Source organism: Mesocricetus auratus, unplaced genomic scaffold, assembly GCF_017639785.1.
Source record: "Mesocricetus auratus isolate SY011 unplaced genomic scaffold, BCM_Maur_2.0 Super-Scaffold_100676, whole genome shotgun sequence".
In the NCBI taxonomy this organism is placed as follows: Eukaryota; Metazoa; Chordata; class Mammalia; order Rodentia; family Cricetidae; genus Mesocricetus; species Mesocricetus auratus.
In genome coordinates, this window is record NW_024429266.1 from 38,634,901 (window position 1) to 38,656,782 (window position 21,882).

General features: G+C 44.0%; 1 protein-coding gene and 1 long non-coding RNA gene across 4 annotated transcripts in view; one reads left to right on the top strand and one right to left on the bottom strand.

The window, feature by feature from the left end:
* Rgl1 (ral guanine nucleotide dissociation stimulator like 1) overlaps positions 1–21,882 on the top strand; it is a 230,787-nt gene that overhangs the window by 180,909 nt on the left and 27,996 nt on the right. For all 3 annotated transcript variants that reach the window (XM_005071280.4, XM_040737599.1, XM_005071281.4), the window contains 4 exons: positions 10,899–11,083; positions 13,795–13,919; positions 15,518–15,733; positions 18,905–19,008. In XM_005071280.4, the coding sequence (XP_005071337.2) occupies positions 10,899–11,083; positions 13,795–13,919; positions 15,518–15,733; positions 18,905–19,008 (630 nt within the window). The remainder of the gene's footprint in view (positions 1–10,898; positions 11,084–13,794; positions 13,920–15,517; positions 15,734–18,904; positions 19,009–21,882) is intronic.
* Positions 2,487–4,269, bottom strand: LOC121136710. Its single transcript, XR_005873779.1, has 3 exons — positions 4,182–4,269; positions 3,933–4,073; positions 2,487–2,862 (listed from the first exon to the last, which is right to left on the bottom strand). It is a non-coding gene; the product is annotated as an uncharacterized LOC121136710 (long non-coding RNA).

Sequence of the window (21,882 nt, forward strand, 5' to 3'; positions counted from 1 at the left end):
TGCTGACCTGTGTGTGGGTTCAGTGAGGAGCGAGCGCACTGTCAGCCACCAGTGTTGGAAGCCAATCAAATCTACAGTTACTGTTCAGTTAGCCACAGGAATAGCCTAGAAGAGTACCGTCTGCAACATACCCAGAGCCTTTCACCAGAGGGTGTTTCAAGATTAAATAGGTTTGGGGGAAGGAGCACTTAGGAAAATTGATTGTACCCTGGATGTGAAAAGCAGTGCTCATTATTTTAAAGGCCCACTGAAATTCATTGTACACTTACTCAGAACTCTAATGTGGGTGAAACTCCAGGCTAAGCTGTTTTAAGGGCTTTAGAGTTTTAAGCACATGAAACCTTAACAAAGAGCTTCACACAGTACTCCCCTGAGGGGTCCATCATCTGGGGACAATAGTCCTTTCCCAGAACCTCACAGCGACTTGGAGGAAAGTTCTTGACCCCTTTGCTCAAACTGAGTTGCCTTTTTGAAAGAACTGTGCCTGGTGAATGCATAGCACTTTATTCTATAATAGGTCACTCTGTCCCCCAGACTCTGGAATGCTAAAACCCCTTCTCTCTGGTGACCTCTTTCTTTCTTCCGTTTCCCTTTCTTCTATTTTTTCTCCTTTTATTAATTTGTATTCCATGTCGCCATTATCAGTTTCTACTGTATTTTTGTGTGCCTCCCCTGACAGTGTCCATCGCTACAGATGGCCACTGCTCGTTTTCCTGAGAAGAACCAGGGAAGCAACTCCCCGATCTGCATGTGACACTGCAGGTCCCTCAAGCACCCCAGACCTCTGTCCCCTGACCTGGAGCAGTGAGTGGCACTGGTTGTCACAGGGTGACTTTGTCCCCCAGAGGACATTGACCAGCATCTGGACACTTTGGCTGTGCACAAATGGAGTATGTGCTACTGGCATCTAACAGGTAGAGGGCAAGGATGACGCTAAACGTCCTATAATTCACAAGACAAGGCTTGTCCCTTCCGTTTGATGACATGTCATGAGATATCACCAGTGCCTTGGTAGGAAACCCCACCACATGGTATCTTAGTACCTCTAAGCATGCTCGTTTGGAAGCTTACCCATCTGAGTTCCTTTTTACAACTAGGTGAGTCAAATGCAGAGGTGGCCTAGGGCCAGCCACAGGGAGGGTAAAAGCCGCCTCCCCTGCAGTCACTCTGTCTCTTACTAGTCACACGGCCTCTGTTTGTCGCATTACCTCTCTCAGTTTCAGAGTTTTCATCTGGAAATGGAACTCTTGGAGCATACAATATCCGAGTCGTTTTCAAGTCAGTGACAGCTAACATAAAATGTATTTAGTTTTTCAAAAGCCAAAATCAAAGATGTGGTTCAAATACTATATTAGGCGTTTGGACATTCCCCAGACTGTTTTTCTGTCTTAGAAAGCATATGTAGCAGACTGAATAAAACCATCAGAAAAGAGGAGTCCGGCCCTGATTTGCGTGTTAAGTTGTGATGTCACAGCTGCTCACTTCAGTCATCAAGAGCTGAGCTGAGACACTGTCCAGCTGGGGTGGGGGTGGGGTGGGAGTGGGGATGGGGTGGGGTGTACAAACAGTGGCAAATGCCGGCTGTTTTCCTCTGCCCTGCATCTGTTCCCTTGTGATTTTAGGTGGGCAGCGCACAGCAGGAAACCAAGCGCCTCACCTCAGGGCTGTTGCCCTTAGTTAATTTTTGTGGCCCTGGGTTGAATTGGGAGCAGGGACAGAGACTCACTATTGGATCTAATCATGAACATGAAAAAGTCTAAAATTGTTTGATTTTTCAGTTTTTTCTATAAATTATATTGGGACCCTTACCCTTTATGTATGCTTCCATGTACCAAGTTGGCAGTCATTTCTGATGCTCTAAGTGTGGATCTAATCAAGCTAACAGAGGGCCGACCAAAAAGATGGAAATATGAATACACAGATAAAGCCTTAAGATGGCTTAAGATTGGTTTCTGGTGTCTTGAACCCACACTGACCCACGTTCTTTATGTGTTTATTAATGTTATCAGATTGCTCAGGGTGGCTCCAGCCTGTGGAGTGCCCCGTAGCGCGCTCTGTTGCAGCCAGGACTTCCAGAGTCATCGGGCTCAACGAGAGTGTCTCAAGTTGCCAAGAATTCTGTTTCCATGGCTTTAGTTTTAGACCTTTGCCACACTGTGACTTCTGGTGCTCAGACTAGGCCTAAGCAGAGAACCAGTGGGCCCTGCCGTTGTTTTTTTATCTTAGGACTCCTGAAATCGGCCTTGATTTGGGAATCCGGAAACCTACTTCCTATTATGGAAGAAAACAACTCCGCTCACATTCGCTCACCTGTGCCCTCTTCACCGTGCCTGTTGACATTTCCACATGATAAACGCATTTCAGACAGATAGGAAGAAGAAACTGTTCACAGGACAGATTTGCTGCAGCAAAGAAGGAATGGGAACCGTCCAACTTTTGCATCACGAGTTCTTTGAAATGTGTGAGATTGCTCTGTGTGTGTTGGGGGGATAGTATGTAAGTTTATTTAAAGAGATTTAAAACTCCCCAGGTCTGGGTGCTTTATTGCTTCCCGTAGTCAGTGCTCTTTTATGTCAGAGCAGCTTCTATTTCCTCTTCTTTAGTTGAGTCTCACCTGGGCTCTCCTGGAATGCCAAATTCTGTTTTCTCAATTTCTTTACCATTGCCGTGCTTCGGCCTGTTGAAATCATCCCACTGTCCTTTCCACGCGTTCAGAAGACACGAATGTCACTCTTGTGATCCTTCCTAGAAGCTGGGGTACTGACAGAGTGCTCAGGGGCTGGTAAGGGAACTAGTAAACAGTCTTCATCCAAGATGTTGGGCACTCTTTGGAGAAAAGCTGAAGTCTGAAGTTATTAGTGCCTGGAGAAATTAAAGCGGAAAGTATTTGAAAACTCTTCCTGGAATGTTTGCAATCAATAGTCATTCCAGAAAATCCAAATGCCCTAAGAAGGCAATTGAAACTGAATGATTGTAAGGAAAAGGGGAAAATTTGAGAGAAAAAAACCCCATAAAAATAAGACATAAAACACCAAACTCAGGCACAGAGATGCACACACACCTGTAGTACCAGCACACTTAAGTTTAAGACCATCCTTGAACACACAAGAAGATTCAATAAAAACGAAAAAAAAAACCTCTACAATAACAGCAGAACAGTGAGCATAGTAAAACCTCGAAATTTAGAAGAATTGAAGGTAATAATGTAAAAGGAATATATCTTTCCTTTAAGTGAAACAAACGAAATAGAGCAATATGTCATATTAAAGAGAAAGTTGTTTTTCAATGTCCATACAGGGTAAAGAAAGGCACAAACTGTGATTTAAAATATCATCTCAGTTTTTGTGGGATGTGGGTAGAAATCTCCAGAATAGTAAGCCAGTGGTTAAACTGAATTTAAAGCAGTGATTCAGCATGAAGAAAAATGAGCAACGAATTTTCTTTTTTTTCAGACTTATATATTATTTGTATGTGTAAGGATGCTTCGTCTGCATGTATGTCTGTGTCCTATGTGTGTGAAATGCCCACTGTTTTGCTCAGCTGTTGCCTTATCGTAACACCCCCAGCGGGGTCCCAAACAGCTGTTGTGCAGTGTGGAAGGAGATGGTCAGAGGGTCGAGGAAAGATGAAGAAAGACCCAGTCAGTCAGGCCCATCAGAGGAGGGCTTGCTTTCTGTCCTTGGTACCTGGTCACACCTAACACTACCAAGGGAATCTCCATTCATGGTGAAACGGCAGAGAACTTCAGCAGGTTTTAAACAGAAGCCCCCTGTTTATAATGCATTAACTCCCTTCCCATACTGTGGGGAACTGGGAAGGGAGTTATGGAGATCCTAAAATGATAATTTTGGTGAGTAGCAGATGCTCTTTTCAAATAACAACTAGAAGTTATTGATTGCATAGTAAGGGTGCGCTGTATACGCTTAAATGACCTTGTAGAGCGTTCTTCCGTCTACCAAAGAGTAGCCTGGGCGGTTGAGGAACATGTCCAGGGTCATGCAGTGAGTAAGTGAGAGTGCTTGGATTTCGCCAAGGCCATGCTCGCTACATCATGTATCCTTTAATTCTTCCCCCTGCGGTAAAAATGAAAATATTTCTCTTAAGTGTGGGAATGAAAGACAGATGTGTGAGTAACCTTGACTTTGGGTAATAGGTTTCAGACGCATCTCATCCTGCGCTACCTTACACAGTTATCCGCTCAGTCGTCCCTGGGTACCTTGTCTTCCTATTCCTGCCTTGAGGGCTTAGTCCCTTTAACTGCCCCTTCCCTTCCCTGCCTGCCTGCCCACATCTGTGCTTAGATCTTGACCGTGCCATTGTTTGCATATTGTCCCCTCACCCTGTCGCAGCCCCTCCTCCCAGTCCCACCAACACCACAGTGTAACAATGGAAAGTACAGGAAGCCGAGGCAAGACAGCCTGGCCAGTCCAGATAGTAATGTTTCCATCCCTTGGGGAAGGGGGAGGAGAGAAGAAAAGAAACTTTGTCCCTCTCTTCCTTTGTTCTTTCTCCTCGGGAAACCATCTTGCTGGCAGCCTCTATCTGGCAGTCTTCCCTGAGGTGGAGGAAAACCAATTCCGGGACTTGGAGAACAAGGTGGAGGGTCTAGCTCAGTCAGGTTCAAGGTTAACAAAGTTCTTTACACCCCACCAACATGGCTTGGCAGAGGCACAGCCATGCTCACTAAGAGGTGCATGGTGCTCCTGGATTGCCCTTTTTCCGAGTTTGCTCACGGTGGTCAAGTCTGTAGAGACTGCCCTAGAATAGGGAAACATTCTGCTGTTTTTCCAAAAGTTTCTGTGTCTTATCCTTTGGCAGTTATTAAGCATAATACGTTATCATCTCAAATAGATTCTAGGGCAGGGGGAAAAAAACCACTTCCAAGTGAATAGCATTATTCTTTTTTTTTTCTGTAGTGGTAATCTATTTGTGTGTGTGTGTGTGTGTGTGTGTGTGTGTTTTCGAGACAGGATTTCTCTGTATTGTCTTGGAGGCTGTCCTGGAACTCGCTCTGTAGACCAGGCTGGCCTCGAACTCACAGAGATCCGCCTGACTCTGCCTCCCGCGTGCTGGGATTAAAGGTGTGTGCCACCAACATCTGGCTTGATCTGTCTTGTAGCGGTAATCTTATTCTTGGCAATTGCACATCATGGAAGAGACAATGTAACCCCAAAACTTACTAATTCTGGAGTGTTTAGGATAATTTTATATATTTGCTCACACTCTCTGGGTTTGTCACATCTGTGCTTGGAGCTCAGCTGCTGCTTTGGTACCCTGTGAGTCCTCCACACAGTGGCTGCTTTCGTACCCTGGGAGTCCTCCCTGTTACTGGGAAGTCTGGACCAGTTTCCCCTGCTCCTCTACCAAGGCACCTTGCTAGCCAGGTGTTCCCAAGTATGACCTGTGCTTACTGAGAAGCCAGTGAGCATAGCGTGTGTCACGTGACACAGCATGTGTCACTGTGCTACGCTCCTCCCCTCTCTGTGTTCTTTGGTTAAACAATGCCTAAGCCCACTCAGTGTTCGCCGTCTCACCTCCAGACCTTTGCTTACAGTGTTGCTCCATTCTCCATGCTGCTTATTCCTCCTTAGCCTTAAGGTGTCCTGGGGAGACCCTTCTGAGTCCATGACCAGCTTCCTTCTAAAGGTTAGTACTTCCATGGGTCTCTGAACTCCCTATTGTGACATTTACCACACAGTTAGTAGATATGGAAAATAAAAAAAGCACTCAGGAATGCTCGTCTAGTTAGTCACATTGATTCTACCTGGGGTCTCTCCTGGAAGGAAAAGCCTTCCACTAGACCTTAGCAGGCCTCACACCTGGGTATCTGATCACGTGTTCCTCTCCCCCATAGGCTTTTGCAATAGGCAGGGAAGTTGATTCTTGTCAAGAATACCCAAGGTAGAAAACACCATGCTAGTAGTCCCCTCTGCCGTGACGCCTGGCTGTATGTTGCTGGCCACTCATCTGCTGTGTCTGCTTAGACCCACACCTCCTTTCAGGACAGAGGAGCTCTGCTCTGTAACCCACTAAAGGGTTGCTTTGAAAAAGATTGGGGCATCAGTGTTCCCCTTAAAATAGACTGTGTACAATCTTAATCTCTCCACCTGGTTTCAGTATTCCTCCAGTCTCCAGACATTATTAAAGACCGTGTCTTCTGGTTAATGCTCTAGTTTGGATGTCTCTGAATTGCTCTTCCTTAGTGTGTCCTCTGGGGGGGATGCATGTGTGTGTGTTCATTTGTGCATGTGGTCCTGCCCATAGTGCATGTGCAGTATTTGTTCAGAGCTGTGACCTTCTTCCAGCAGGTGTGGGGTCACAGATGTTGAGGCACAGTTTGTCTCTGTGACCAGTGACAAATTCTTCGATTTCTGTGAGTTGATCTCACCAAGCCATTTATCCTTTTTAGTCCCATCCTTCTGTGAGCTTTGGTAGGTCATTGTAATCACATTATCAGTCATGTCCTTCTCAATATATCTCAGAAGGTCCCATTGATATGTCATTTGAAATCACAATTTATCAGTGTCAGATAGATGCAGGCAGGTGTTTTCTGTCCCTTCTCCAGTTAGGGGTCAGCGAGACTAAGTGAGCAAACTCTGCAAGTTGACAGGTGATCCTACTGGTAGAGAATTGCATTTTCCCTTCTCCCAGGCCTTTCTAGTTCTGTGCATGGGGTGAGCAAGTGACTTTTCCAGTGTAGTATGACTGCAGCCAGGGTCTCCCTTCCTGGCCCTCTAACTCTTCCATTCAGTCCTGGTGAGGAGCAGAGCCAGGCCAGGGAAGATGGAAAAGGCGCTGCTGTCCCCTTTTCTCTGTCATATTCCCGATGTCACTTTCCTTCTTGGAATCTTAACAGCCCCACATTTGTATCTGGTTGCTTGTTTTGTGGAGAATGGAAAGTTTCTTCCCAGGCCTGGCAAACATAAGGCTACTGTGAGCCTCGGGCAAGGGTCCAGGCCTTTCCAGAAACCCTCCTTCCCTGGCACACTGAGGAGCACTGCTGATCGGAGGGCAAGGGTCTGCTTGTGTTGAGTTACGCTGTCTCTGTTTTTCTCTTCTCTGATTTCTTCCTTCTCCCCCTTCATTCCTCTTTTGTGTGAAAATGCTTTTCGTGTCCTAGATTTCAGTGAACTCTCAAAACCTCCTTAGGCTAAGCTGTAGCAAGGTCACTATTAGAGCAGACAGATGAGGAACTTGCTCACCATAGTGAGTTAATGTTAGACTAAGTATGGAATGGAAGGGAGTCTCATACGAACCCAGGTCATTCAAAGGTTACTCTTTTGGTGGCTCTCTGAATCTGTGACTTTTCTTGGACATTGACTGCATGACATGCTTGGGGAACTACTCACAAATGTACACAGACATAAGCCAAGACACACATTTTACAATTGTTTGCAATCATGAGAACCCAAAAATTATTTAAATATCTGCCTGCCAGTAGAAGAATCCTTAGATTATTAGATGTATGCCCATGCTGTAGGACACAGTGTTCATGAGAAACTGTAAGATAACTGTAGGGGCAGTGACTGGAGAGGTGGCTGTAACATACCAATAAGTGAAAAAAAGGTTGATTTATATTTGCATTTCATGTATATTGAGTATGTGTGTATAGTCACAGAAATGCCTAGAAGTATAGACTGTAAGCTAATAACAAGTCGTGGGGTTGGAATGGGAATGAAAGATGGAGTAGATATTTTGCTTTTTAGTTTATGTAGATTTGTGAGAATTACTATTTTACAATTTTATGAGTTTACAATGAGCAATTGCTGTCAGTTAAGTAGAAATTGATACATTAGTATCACTGACTTACCCATAACCTAAGATTTTTTTCTTTTCTTTATTTCCCTTTTCCTTCCTTTCTCCGGTCTCCTCCCATTTGTGTTGCTGAGTCAAGGTTTAATTTTGTAACCCAGGCTGACCAGAATTTCACCCTGGAATCCAGGCTGTCCTGGAACCCAGGTAGCTCTCCTGCCTCAGCCTCCAGAGTACTGCAATTGCTGGCAGCTTTTACCTCATGGTTCAATCCGTGCTCCCTTTGACTTCTGTTGTGTAATGTGAAATTGCCACCCTCCCCCTCCCCGTGTGTGTGTGTGTGTGTGTGTGTGTGTGTGTGTGTGTGTGATTTTCATCAGTATCATTGGAAGCCTGTATTCTCACTGAAATGGGAAGGGTGTAGTAATCAATTGTCCTTTATTTTAAAATTCACAAAAGTGAGTGAGTCGGGCAGTGGTGGCACACACCTTTAATCCAAGAACTCAGGAGATAGATGCAGGAGGATCTCTGTGAGTTCGAGGCCAGCCTGGTCTACAGAGTGAGCTCCAGGATGGCCAAGGGTACAAAGAGAAACCCTGTCTTGAAAAAAAAGAATCATAAAGTTTTCTTCTCTAAGACTCTGGCTGATATATGCAAATGTCAGGTTTTCTGTGTTGTGGTGTGTCATCCCAACTATGCACCCTCATGACCCTAAGCTTACTGCATATCCAAACGAAGGGAAATTACTCACAGATTACATTTTTGTTATAAAAATTAAACATTAGGTGATAACTTGATTTTTTATTTAACTTTGACAGTTTCATACATGTATATAATGTATCTTTATCATATCCACCCTTATGTCTCCCTTCTACGCTTATCAAATATCTCCAGCATATACTCTTCTGGCCTTTATGTGCTCTTCTTTTGTTCCTTAATGTCCTCCTAAGTTCAGTTAGTGGACTTCTGGAATATTAACTGCCAATAAATGTTTACAATTATGGTATTAAAGTCTGATAACTAAAAGGGAGCAATAATTAATATAGCATGAGGGCCCTCAAAATATGAAGCCATTGAGTTCATTGTACTCACATTCTTTCTTTCATCCTTCCTTTCTTTCTTTTGATTTTTTGAGACAGGGTTTCTCTCTGTACCCCCTGGCTATCCTGGAACTCACTCTGTAGACCAGGCCAACTTCAAACACACAGAGATCCACCTGCCTCTGCCTCCAGAGTACTGGGTTTAAAGATGTGGGTCACTATGCCCAGCTCATGTTTTTAATTTTAATTCAAAGCCCAAATTACTTTCTGTCAGTTTTCTGGGTGGAAAATAGAGTTTTTGTTAGTGTTATTTGGTTTAAAGAGTTTTAGTGTTGAATTATTTCTATTATTTTGATAGTTTAATGTCGTTTGTTTCATGTAGATGATTGACATTAGAAATTCCAGATGCCATTATGTCTATGGTAGTGAAACAGTGGTGGACACAGTGGAGGAACAGTCAGTGTGTAAATGTTCCTGCCCCAAAAGCTAGGTGTTAAGTGGACATCTGTGGTAGGCATGCCTTGACTGCAGTTCAGCTCCTTGGTATGAAATTACAGTATGGAAGTTAAGACACGTGACAGCCAGCTGTAGCCCTGCACTGTGGATAGTAACTTCCACTCTAGTTTTTACTTATATAAACAATTTGTGTGAAGTACAGTAGATAATTACAATTTTCCTTTTTGTGATTCTGTGGGCCAAACCCAAACATGCCTTGTGCATGTTAGACAAATGCTATACCACTGAGTTACATTCCAAACCCTCTACAAAACATTTTGTGGCTTTGGAGATAAAGCTCAGTCTGTGAGATGCTTGCTGTGGGAGCATGAGGACCTGGTTGGATCCCAGCACCCATGTTTTTTTAAAAAAAAGTTTGACATGGTGAAGTGTGTCTGTCATCACAATGCTGGGGAAGCAGAGGCAAGAGGGTTTCTAGAGCCTGCTGGCCAGCCAGCCCAGCCTAATGATGACCCCCAGGTCCCAGTGAGAGACAAGGTAGATGACTCCTGAGGAGTGACAATGGAGGTTAACCTCTGACCTACACACACACACACACACACACACACACACACACACACACACACACACACACTTTTGTGGGTGAAAGAATTTTGTCTTTGCTTTGGGTTGCACCAGATGCCCTGGCTCCCCCTGTTATCTTCTCTAGCCAACATCAATGAACTGTCTTTGCTATGAGGCTGTGTTATCAGGAAGGCAGAGTATCTGTTTGTGGGAAAGGGACCTAGCCTGGCATGGGTCTGACTCCATGACTTTGCAGCAAGTCATTTCTCTGACTCTGCTCTCAAGGGAGGAGCTATCCCCAACTTAAAGGCAACACCCTGTGTTACTCAGGATGTATCTGTAGCATGCCACGCACCCAAAATAACCTTGTCTGTCTCTGAGTTCTGGTACCTGGTGCACCTTTGTGAATCCATCAGAAGAAACCGTGTTGCAGTAGTGTTGCTTACCAAGTTTTATTTGTTTTTCTGTCTGTTTGTCTTTCAGAGACCTAGCTTCTCCATCCCGTAGTTCCTGAGATGTGCTCTCATTGTAATTTGAGATACAAAGGGATAACTTTATGAGGAAATTTTTGTGCTTATGCTGAAGTCCCCATGACATTTATAAGATTAAACTTACTCATCTCCCCTCCAAACACAGACACTTCTCTTCAGATGTATTTCTGACCTAATGGTAGCCAAGTATCTCCTAAAATACCAATATGTTTAGTTGTATGTATCTTTCTTTTCTGTTTTATTGCTTTTATTCATTTGTTTGTGTGTGAATCTGAAGGCGTGGCCTGAGCATACCACAGCACAGGCATTGAACTCAGGTTGTCAGGCTTGGTAGAGAGTGCCTTACTCACTACATCACCTTGACAGCCTGGTTTTGTGGTCTTTAATTAGTGGATTGTGTTTGGATTGCTTGGAAACTGCTTTTGGAACTCACCAAATCTTCTCCTCACTATTTGTCTGATTTGGATGGATTTTTCTAACAACAAAACATTATCAACCCCCTCATACTCCCTCCAGCTACCAACCGTGGTGTCCAGGGCTTGTCCTGAGTCCCACAGGCATTCGGGTTCACTGGCTCTCCTTGTCTCCTTCCCAGTGCCATTGCGTCCATCCTGCGGGCCTGGCTTGACCAGTGTGCAGAGGACTTCCGGGAGCCCCCTCACTTCCCTTGCCTGCAGAAGCTGTTGGAGTATCTCAAAAGGATGATGCCTGGCTCAGACCCAGAGAGGAGAGCACAAAACCTTCTTGAACAGTTTCAAAAGCAGGAAGTGGATTCCGACAGTGAGTACCTATTTGGTCCCAGGGAAAACCTAGGTTGGGATTTTACAACGTGGAGGTTCCCCATTTGTTGGCTGAATGAGAAACCCTGGCACCCTCAGAAAGCTGGTGTAAGTGTAAAATTACTGAAGAGTTAACTTTAGAACCTTAAAGTTTTAGAGAGAAAAGAGAGATTTTTCAAGACTGGCTCCATGATTTTACAGATTAAATGGCTCAGAGGAACTAAGCTATTTCCTGGGGTTCCTTCTGTTACCAAGAACAGATTTTTCCCTGATTTTTTTATTTTTTAACTTTCCCTTGTCAACATGGGCCTGCTGACCATTAACTGGCTACTTATTTTCTGCCTAACATCTTCTGTCAGATAAACCTGTCACAAACAACCACACCACAGGGCTGGCAAGGATTTCCCTCTTCCAAAAGCTTGGAGGAGGTGTTTCTCCTTTGTCCTAGAAGGCATTACAGTAATGTGTCCCCAGCAGCCTAGATTACCGCCATCTACTCTCTCTAGTGGCTGCATCAAAAGAAGTTTCTGAGGCTGTTTTTTCCTATTGGAGGCTGACCTCTAATTTCCAAGGACAAATGCAGGGGCCACCACTGCTGACCCTAGAGTGTGTTGACTGCCAAGCTCTGAAGAAATTAGTCAAGAGATTCCATCAGGCTTCCAGGTGATGATACATCCTTTCACTGAGGTGCTGGTAAAGGTTTCCATGGCAGCTGACCCACTTGGAACTTCTGATGGGCATTTCCTTGAAGTAATGCCTGATTTCCTCTGTGAGGGAAAGGAAATGGGTCCCAACACAGATAAGGGGTGCTACCCCAGAGCCAAAGAAAATACAGAAACTCTAAATTCCACTCGGTACCTGTTGAATGGTTTGTATGTACTGGGGACCAGAGAAGGGGAATGCAATTGCATCATTTGGCTCAGATTGCCAAAGGCTTTGTATCTCCAATGACTTCATCTGCCGGGAATGCTTGAATACCCGGGAAGCTCCAGCTGCCAGACCTCAGCTCCCTTCGGGGCCTCTGGCCCAGCTTTGTGCTGGAGTGGAAAATGCTGTTGCTGCTGCTGCACTGGAGCCCAGCTCTCCCCACTGGGGCTGCCTCTGGCTGCATGCCTAATTGGGGAACCAGTGGGACCAGTCATTGGTTGTATCCAGCTAGGGACTGGAGGGCTGAGCTCTTTTGGCAGGCAGAGGCAGGGACTAGGGAGGTGGCCTGACTTCACAAAAACTTTTAGGCAATGCCCAAGAATGTGCTTAGAGTTTTTACATGCCCCTGGAGAGAGTCAGGAGCTGGAGCAGTGAAGTCATAGGCCAGGTCCTAGAGACAACGGATTAGGATTAGTCTTCACACTGAGTCACATTTTAGGTGCAAACAAGACTTAGCAGTGCTTGAATGAATGAATGAGTGAGTGAGTAATGTTAGTCCTTACCCTGTGCTCTCCTTGGCTGAGGCAGGACAGCCTCTGAATTGTTTTACAGATATTGTGGTACATTGTAGTTGTCAGGAGGGATGGAAGGCCCCTTAGAACCTTTGGTTGGCTCATTGGATTTCTTGCTTCTCCACTGAATGAGAAAGTACCAGAGTTTAGGGGAGGGAAAGTACTGGGATCAGGCTCTGGCATCCTGTACATGGTGGGATTTTAGCTCTTTGATTGGTACTTCCTTGTATCCAAGATAACAGCAATATGTAGTGCTGCTCTCCTACCTTTTCCAGATATAACCCAACCCATTCACATCAGAACCTTCAACTCTGAGGTCCTGGGCTAGTCCTGAAATCACAGCCCTGCCACTAGAGAGGGCAGGTAGCACATGGTATCTCACAGGGAAAGTGGTATAAGTTTCAGTTGGTCTCATAGGGAGCTTAGAAGAGGCTGCATCAATTTGATGATGCAAGATGCCTAACAACGTCCATTCTAAAGAGAGAAAAGGCTTAAAACATAAACACGCTACTGAGAGAGCAGTAACACAGGATGGAATTTCTGCCAAGATGTCACTTTGTGTGACCAGGGTTCCCCCCACCCCCACCCCCAGAGCAATGTTAGGTTTGACAGGAATGAGGTTGGGAAACAACTCAGGAACTGAGAGAAGATTCCAGTAAGAGAACTTTCAAATGATTTTCTTTGACTTCTTCAGGCTATGACCCTTGTAACTTTCTGATGATTGATGATCGTCCAGTGAATTTAGTTTAAATTTATTTTACACTTTGTACATACTCTCAGTACAGCAACTCTGAATGTTTGAGGCTGTGAAATATTTTTGCAAGTTCTACAGGTCTCGTGCATGTCTTTGATACCCAAAATGGTCCTACCCACCAAAGCCTGGCCTGCTTCCTGCTCAGTCTTTTAGGCTCATGGTTTTAAGTGGCCCAGCAATCAAGGATTGTGTGGCCTAGCTAGGGTGAAGGTGTTAACAAGATTAGTCCTAGAAGTGATGATGAAGTCGGCAGGAACCAAGATGAAGGTGTGTTCGGTTTGGCTTCTACAGTCTTTGCCTACGCTGACCACTGAATGACTTCTCAGGGATAGCTCTAGGCCTCTGAGTTTAATAAGGACGAGCACACAGGATTGGACCTCCAGTTTGCTTCCGTTCATCTCTACCTGTGGTTTTCCAGAGAGTTAGCTGTCTTCTACCTGAATGAAAGAAGTGTAGCTTGACACCATGAACAAAGCCTTATATGCCACCCTCTTACTGATTGTTTCCGGTTGTGGACAGATGGACTTCTCAACACCAGCTCCTTCAGCCTGGAAGAGGAAGAGGAACTGGAGAGTGGAGGGTCAGCAGAATTCACGAGCTTCTCAGAAGATCTGGTGGCGGAACAGCTGACTTACATGGACGCGGTAGGTCTCTTTCTGTATCTCAGATGTGCTTCACTTAAAACATGGGGCAGGGACAACACTAGTGGCCCAGAGAGGGCAGTGAGCAACACTGGGGAATGTGCTAGAAATCCTCTGCATCTTTGAGAGAGTCTATGTCTGTAAAGGGAGAGTTAAGATGCTATGTGAATAACTCCTGTGAATAATTCAAGCCCAGCTCTTCTTGCAGTCCTGGGTGAAAGTGCATTTTCCTCAGAGCTCAGGTCACAGAGGGAAGCACGAATTCTAATCCTAGTGAAACAGAATCTCCCCTGTTCTGTAGGCATTTCTCTCCCTTCACACTCATAAATATTTCAAGAGCCGAACTGTTTATTTGGAAGATTGTAAAGGGGTCAAAGCAGAACTTAGGATGGAGTAAATTCATTGAATCCACATGTGACCACATCTGTCGCCTGTTTCCACGTGTGCTTCCTGCACGTTTGAATTTTGACTGTTTCTGTGTGCTGTGCATATTTGATCGTGCTAGTCACATTTCAAAGCTTCAAGTTTGCTGGAAAACATAGTTAAGGAATTAACAATTGTCATGGTGGTTTTACCCTTCTGCACTTAACTAAGCTCTGTCACTTTTGCAGCATATGAAATGGCCAGTGTTTCCATCTAAGGGCAAAGAAAATACAGCATGGAAAGCGGATCAGAGAGTCTATATGGAGCACATGCTGGGTGGAAAGTAGATCAGATAGTCTATATGGAACACATGCTGGGCATCTTTCTTTTATACAAACTTTTACACATCTTGTATTGAGTTTTACAAATGGGAATCTGATCTATTCAACTATGGTTTTTTTTGGTCATACAACTGATAGAATAAGAAAAAGACGAAAAAAGAAAAAATATCTCATTTTTATTGCTTTAAGGAAAAGACCTGGAAACAAGGCCTTAGGCTCCCTATGCTTCTGTGTGGTTTGTGAGGTTGAATTCTTCCTCTCTTCTGCTAGTATGTTTCTCTGCCTTGAAAAATGAGAAGCAGTCACAGTGAAAGATGAGGCATGTGCTATGCTATGTGGACTTCTTTCCAGGTGGGCAAAGGACATCTATTTTCGTGGTAGATGACTGGTGGTTCTTGAGTGTCCGGCACACACGATGTGATTTTTGAGGTTGAAATAACCATCGCCTTTTTTCTCTTTTGATCAGTAGCACAGATCTTAATAGAATTACTTGACTTTCTGTGAAAATATGTAAATAAAAATGGCTTTGGTTATTTTTATTTTCTTTCTGTAAGTTTTTTCTCAGTTAAGCAAATTTGAAAGATCATGTGAGGTCCAGGTGTGGTGGCTCATGCCTCTAATTCTAGCACTGGGGAGACAGAAGCAGGTAGATCTCTGTGAGTTCGAGGTCAGTCTAGTCTACATAGTGAGTTCCAGGATAGTCAGGACTACAAAGAGAGATCCTATTTAAAAAGAATCTAAAACAAACAACCGTAAACATAAACAAACAAATGTCATGTAGCATGTCAAGTAGAAAGATAATTTATCCACTTAGAAAACACCATTTACAGATGTCCTAGATGACACATGTGTCAAGCATCTGTGTTTTCCTTAATGCCAGTTCCTCTTTTGTTGCAGCAACTATTCAAGAAAGTAGTGCCTCACCACTGCCTGGGCTGCATTTGGTCTCAGAGGGATAAAAAGGAAAACAAACATTTGGCTCCTACGATCCGTGCCACCATCTCCCAGTTTAATACCCTCACCAAATGTGTCGTCAGCACCATCCTGGGGAGCAAAGAACTCAAAACTCAGCAGAGAGCCAAAATCATCGAGAAGTGGATTAACATTGCTCACGTAATTATCTTATAAAAATTCCTTGTGTTTGGTAGATGGCCTTCCTGAGGCCCTGTGACTTAACACCCGAGTTCTTAGAAATGATTATGCTCTTCTGGGACTCAGAATCTAATCTATTGGAGCTGTCACCATTCACAAGTCATGTGACTGGCATCTGTCACCATGCAGAGAAAGGCACAGTCTCCAAGTCATTGTTCTTCTGTTTGTCAGTTCCCAATGTGTTTGAGTTCCAATATTATATAGGGATCTAAGAAGCTCAATCACAATTGATTTAGCTGTACAGGACTCAGACTTACTGAAATGACCTCCACCTATGCAGGAGAGGGGTCAACAATATGAATCTCATAGACGTGGAGGAGGGAAAAGTTACCTCTGAGTAAGGTGATCAAGGAAGATCACATGAATGAATTTAGCTTCATCTATCAAACAGTAGGATTTTAGGTACTTGAAGATGAAAGTTTTCTCCTAGGCAAGAAGAATCTACAGTAAAAATGAAAAAAATGATTGTGAAATTAGTTGATATATAAATACCCTATTTGTTTATTATGTTCTGGGCTATGGTTAACCCTCAACCAAAACAAAACATATTTTGCTTCATGTCTCATTAGATGTATTTTTCCACTAAGTCTGGTTTATAGGGCATAATGCCCGAATCCTTCACATTTTCTTTTATTGTTTTTAACCAAAGAGTAAAGCCACAAAAGTTGCAGAGAATTTGCCTTTTTTTTGAGTTTTTCGGATGACCCCATACATGCTAGTGTCTGAAAGAAATGAGCAGGAACAAACATAGACGTTGTAAAGAACTTACATCTTTTCTGTTCTAAGTCAAACTTATTTCCCTACAAACATAACCACAAAAAGTTTTGAGGGACTAGCATGGAATAGCTCTTTCTTCTTAGAATTATAAGAAGGTATTTTTGCCACTACATTATATCTCAAAACTAATGGCCTTTATGCCCAAATTCATTGACCTACTTAGACTGCAAAAACCCAGCATCCCTGTGTGTGGCTCAAATAACGACTTTCAGTTGACATTAAATATAGATTGTGTGTTTATATGCTAAGGAAACTGTAGATAACTCAAAGTGTATTCTACATCCCATAGCATGTTTACAAATCCAGAAAGCTTTAACCTTGCTCTTAAAGTGGGCTTTTCCCCAGTGTTGAGTATGTTATGTCTCTTGAAATCATGTAGAATAACTTCATAAAACCTTGAAACTCACAAGTGGTTTTCTGCCAAGATTTATTTTATTCTTCTCTCATTAGTCACAGTTGATTTCTATTGAAAAGAAGTTGGAAAATGATATTAATTTTACATGTAGAAATAATTTCTGACCTAATATGGGTGTGTATTCTTGGCCTGGCTCTGTGCTGCATTTTTGGTTTTGCACTGCATCTTCTGGAATATGCCTCCTTTTTAAAAAACATGACTGGATGCTTCATGTGTTCTCTTAAGCCCAGCCTCAGCCTGTTACTGAATAATGTGTTCCATATGTTTAATACGATGGACATGATATATCAGGGTCTGGGTGTCTTTATTTATTGCAAGTTTCCTGATTTTTAGAACATAATTTTGGAATGCTGAACCTTTGTTGAACCATGCTGTCAGAGTGTGGTTTCCAGACAGCAGCAGCTCTCCACTCTCCCTCCCTCCTTCCCTCCCTCCCTCCTTCCCTCCCTCCCTCCCTCTCTCCCTCCCTCCCTCCCTCCCCCTCCTTTCTCCCTCCCCCTCCTCTTCCCTCCTTCCTTTCCTCCCTTTCTTCTTCCCTTCTCCTTTCTGTCTTTCTTCTCTCTCTCTCTCTCTCTCTCTCTCTCTCTCTCTCTCTCTCTCTCTCTCTCTCTCTCTCTCCCTCCCTCCCTCCCCCCTCTCTCTGTCCCTCACTTCTTTTACCTCACCTTCCTTCCTCCATCCCCTCTCCCTGCCTCTCTCTCTCTCTCTCTCTCTTTCTTTCTTTTTTTTCTTTTTAAATAAAGGGGCCATCAGGACATTTTTAAAGACTGGGCATGAATGGCTTTCATAAAATGCATTTAAATTTATTCTGAAGAAAACCTTTGAGGGTTTGGTTGGCATCAAAGATTTTGTCACTCCAAATTGGAGAATTTTTTTCCCTCCATGGTGAAGACCAACATTACTTAGCAAAATGATTCTTGAAGCAATTTACACTTACACCTAATCACCCTGGCGTGTCTTGCCTGGGTTGTCCTGCATGAAGTCAAACATGTACTCATCAGTGTACTCAATTGTAAAACCTGGATACAGTGCACTCCTGTGTACTTCTGTGTAAAGTGTATTCTCTGACATTTACACAACGTGGTCAGCCCCCAGGCCAGCCAGCAATGAGATTGGTTTCCTGGTTTACTGGCCCTGCTATTCCATAGAAGTTTTTTTTTTTGCCTCCAGGGTTGATGACTGCTTACACATGGGCTTGGCCCTATGGTAGGATACATTTAAGCAAGGAACCCCTCTCCTTACCCAGAAAATGACACCTAGGATCTTTCCTTCTCTCTTTCTGTTTTGTTTTTAAAACACTGCCAAAATGAATCTTATTTTAAAAGTTCAAGTTATTTTGGAAGCATTGAAGTACCAAGGTGTTTTTGGATGTTTACGATTGTGGGACAAGCCAATTTGAAACCAAATGGATGTGTATAAAAATATTCTCCCTTGGTTAAGAGCATGAAAGCCGAAGTTCAACTTGTGGTGAATTTTTATTGCCAAGTTATATACACGTCCCAGGGCACGAGCTCTTTGTACCATCTGAACTGCTGCCCAGCTCCCCCAGGTAGCCGCAGGGCACAGTGATCCTCTGCATGTATTTTTATGGTATCCTTGTTCTTTCTGCAAACGACAGTTGTGTTCTCTAGCAGAGCCGTGTATGCTTGCCTCCTCTGGCTGTTTTTACTGGGAAAGCTGGAGACTATAAAACTGTAACAACAACACAAAAATATATCGGGGGAGAGGGGAAAGACAAGCTTGTGGTGCCAAAATCTATAAAGTGTTTTGGTGACTGGGGCGGGAGGAAGGAACCACTTTTTGATGTCCAGTATTTATACAGCTGCCTATTTAGTGGTAAGAATTCATAGCAGCTGTAATACCTCTAACACAGGAAACCAGCAACCCACTGTAATACTGATATTTAAATGCCTTTTATGTCTCTGTCACTCCCTGTACAGGAATGTAGAATCCTGAAGAATTTTTCCTCCTTGAGGGCCATCGTTTCTGCACTGCAGTCCAATTCCATCTATCGGTTGAAAAAGGCTTGGGCTGCGGTCCCGAAGTAAGTTCCCCAGTGCCGGCTCAGTTTTCCTCTGTCAGGTGATCGGTTGCTGCTTCCGTACTATGGGTGCTTACCATCAGAACACCTATTAGGTGACAAGAGAAACATACTTGAAACCCTGTGTGTGTTTCAGGAAGGGCACATTAATGGATGTCGAGGGAGGGCAGCTGCAGCTTCACACTGATTCTTGGTGTGTGTGCCAGAGCCATGATTACCAACCTTGGGGATGGTTTGAAGGGTGTGCTTAGCATCTGGATCTTGAGGGACGAGGCGGTGGAGTGATGAGTTGGGCAGTTCGAATGACTTCTGGTTGGTTTTTTGGTCCCATTCCATAGCCCTAAGCTGCTGCAGGATGTGAGGGATAATGTGCAGCTAGGACCTTAGTTCCTGGTGGTCACTAGGAAGCCACTGTGTTCACTTCTGCTTCAGCATACAAAGAGCTGTTTTAGGTGGGGGGCTTCTTGCAAGGTGCCTTACTGCGATTTTCAACTACTAACATCCTGTGCTGTGTTTCCTTCATACTTCCTAGTTCAATCTTTGGAATAACTGGGAACACGGTGTGACCCTGTTCTATCACCATTGCTGTTTCTTCCACTTCTGGAACTTTCATTGTGGACTAGAGACTATTTCTTTTCCAAAGGAAGAGACACAAATTTAGAGGGTGTCTTAGAGTTTCTACTGCTATGATAAAAACACCATGACCAAAGGCAACTTGGGGAGGAAGGGGTTTATTTCACCATATAGTTTACAAGTCCATCATCCAGGGGAAGTCAGGGCAGGAACCTGGAGGCAGGAACTGATGCAGAGACCATGGAGGAATGCTGCTTACTGACTTGCTCAGCCTTCTTTCTTATCTGGGATGGCATCCCCCACAGTGAGCTGGGTGCTTCCATATCTATCATCAATCAAGAAAATCCCCCCCCACAGACTTGCCTGCAGGCCAATTCATGGAGGCATTTGATTACCATCCCTTCTTCCCAGAATACCCTTGCTTGTGTCAAGTTGACATGAAAACCAGCCAGCCCAGAGAGTATGCCTTGTGTCATGGGTACCAGCTGGGTTAGCTCCATCCAGACCTTCCCAGGCTTGAACTAGTGAGGCTGTCAAGATTCATCACGAAGAGTGTGGGAACTTCCTATCTTCCCTGTCTGCAGCATAGTCACTGTTGAGCAGGAGGGAAGTCAATGGACTTTCTAGCTATGTGCTTAGGCTGCAAGCCCTAGATGCTTAGTTCCATCATCAGCCAGAATTGATTAAACCCTAAGAGACTGATATTGTTTGTGCTAGCTAATGACTTGTTTGGTCACTGCTACAAAATGCCTGAGCAAAGCAACTTAAGGAAGAAAGCACTTATTTTGGTTTACAGTTCTGGGGGATATAATAGGCGTCGCATTAGGAGCAGGAAGTGGCTGGTCACATTGTATCTACAGGTAGAAAGCAAGCAATGAATGCTTTACTGAACTTAATTTTTCCTTTTTGTTCAGCCCAGGACTCCAGTGTGTGGGATGGATGGCCCATATTTAGGGTGGTATCATAGTTGCTCTATTACTGTGGAGACCAAAGCAATTTATGAAGGAAGGCATTTAAATGGGGGCTTGCTTGCAGTTTCAGAGGATTAGTCCACAGCCAGCATGTCAGGAAGCATGGTGGCAGGCGTGCGTGCCTCTGGAGCAATAGCTAAGAACTTACGTCTTGATCTGAAGACAGGGGAGAGGGGAGACTGAATCTGGCATGGACTTTGAAACCTCCAATACCACCCATAGTGACACATCTCCTCCCACAAGGTCACATTTCTAATCCTTCCCACACAGTTCTGCCACCTAGGGACCCCCAATTCAAACCTGTGAACCTAGGGAGGTCATTCTGGTTCAAACCACCACAGATGGGGTTTTCCATTCAACCATATCTCCATATCTAGTTGTTTTTTTAGAAATATACCCTTAGATATATTTCCATGGTGATTCTAATCATCACTATCTTATCCTGTAAGAGGCCCACCCATATTGACAAACCAAGAGCATCATAAGTTTATGCTGGAAAATGGGTGCCAGAGGACTCAAGCTTACAGATGAGATGAGAAGCGACTTTTATTGGTTAGCTAATTCTCTGATGCTAAAAAAAAAAGAATTATAATGAATGATAGTAGTCCCAGCACATGGAAGGAAGAGGCAGTTGAGTTGGATGCCAGCCTGATCCTTATAGCAAGTTCCAAGCTAGCCAGGGCTACATAATGAGACCTCGTCTTAGAAAACAAATGTGAATATGCTTTGAGTTACAGAGCTGTACAATCTACAACCACCTGGACCACAGAGTTCCAGCTGTGTTTGTGATACCATTATCTGTCAAAACAAAAATGGAAGCCAAGGTTTTCAAGACCACTGCACTTTTTTTGACTACTACTCTTGCTTTTCTTCCTCCCTCTCCTTCTTTACTATTTTCAGTAGTGCCTGCCACTCTGCATGAGAGAGATTAGTTGGTTCATTTTCCTCTGAACATACATTTAATGAAGATATAGGTTCCACAGACTCATTAGTTGGCTGCTCCCGGTAAAGTCGGAGGGGAAAATCAGAAGCCTGTGTCCTCCATACCTTGGCATTACCTTCCCTCCCCCTCATTACTATTCATCATAAACAAAGGAATGGTCAAATGCTAAAATCCATCCTTGTCTGACTTCAGTGAAAGACGATCATGGCTTTCATTGGTGATTGACTAGTTCCACTCTACGGAAAGTCGCCTAGCTAGCCCAAGATTTCCTTTGCAGCAGGTCTGAGTCTTAAACTACAAGTTCAAAAACTAGTGCACATGGGGGCTGGAGAGATGGCTGAATGGTTAAGAGCACTGCACATTCCTGTAGAGGACCCAAGTTCAGCTCCC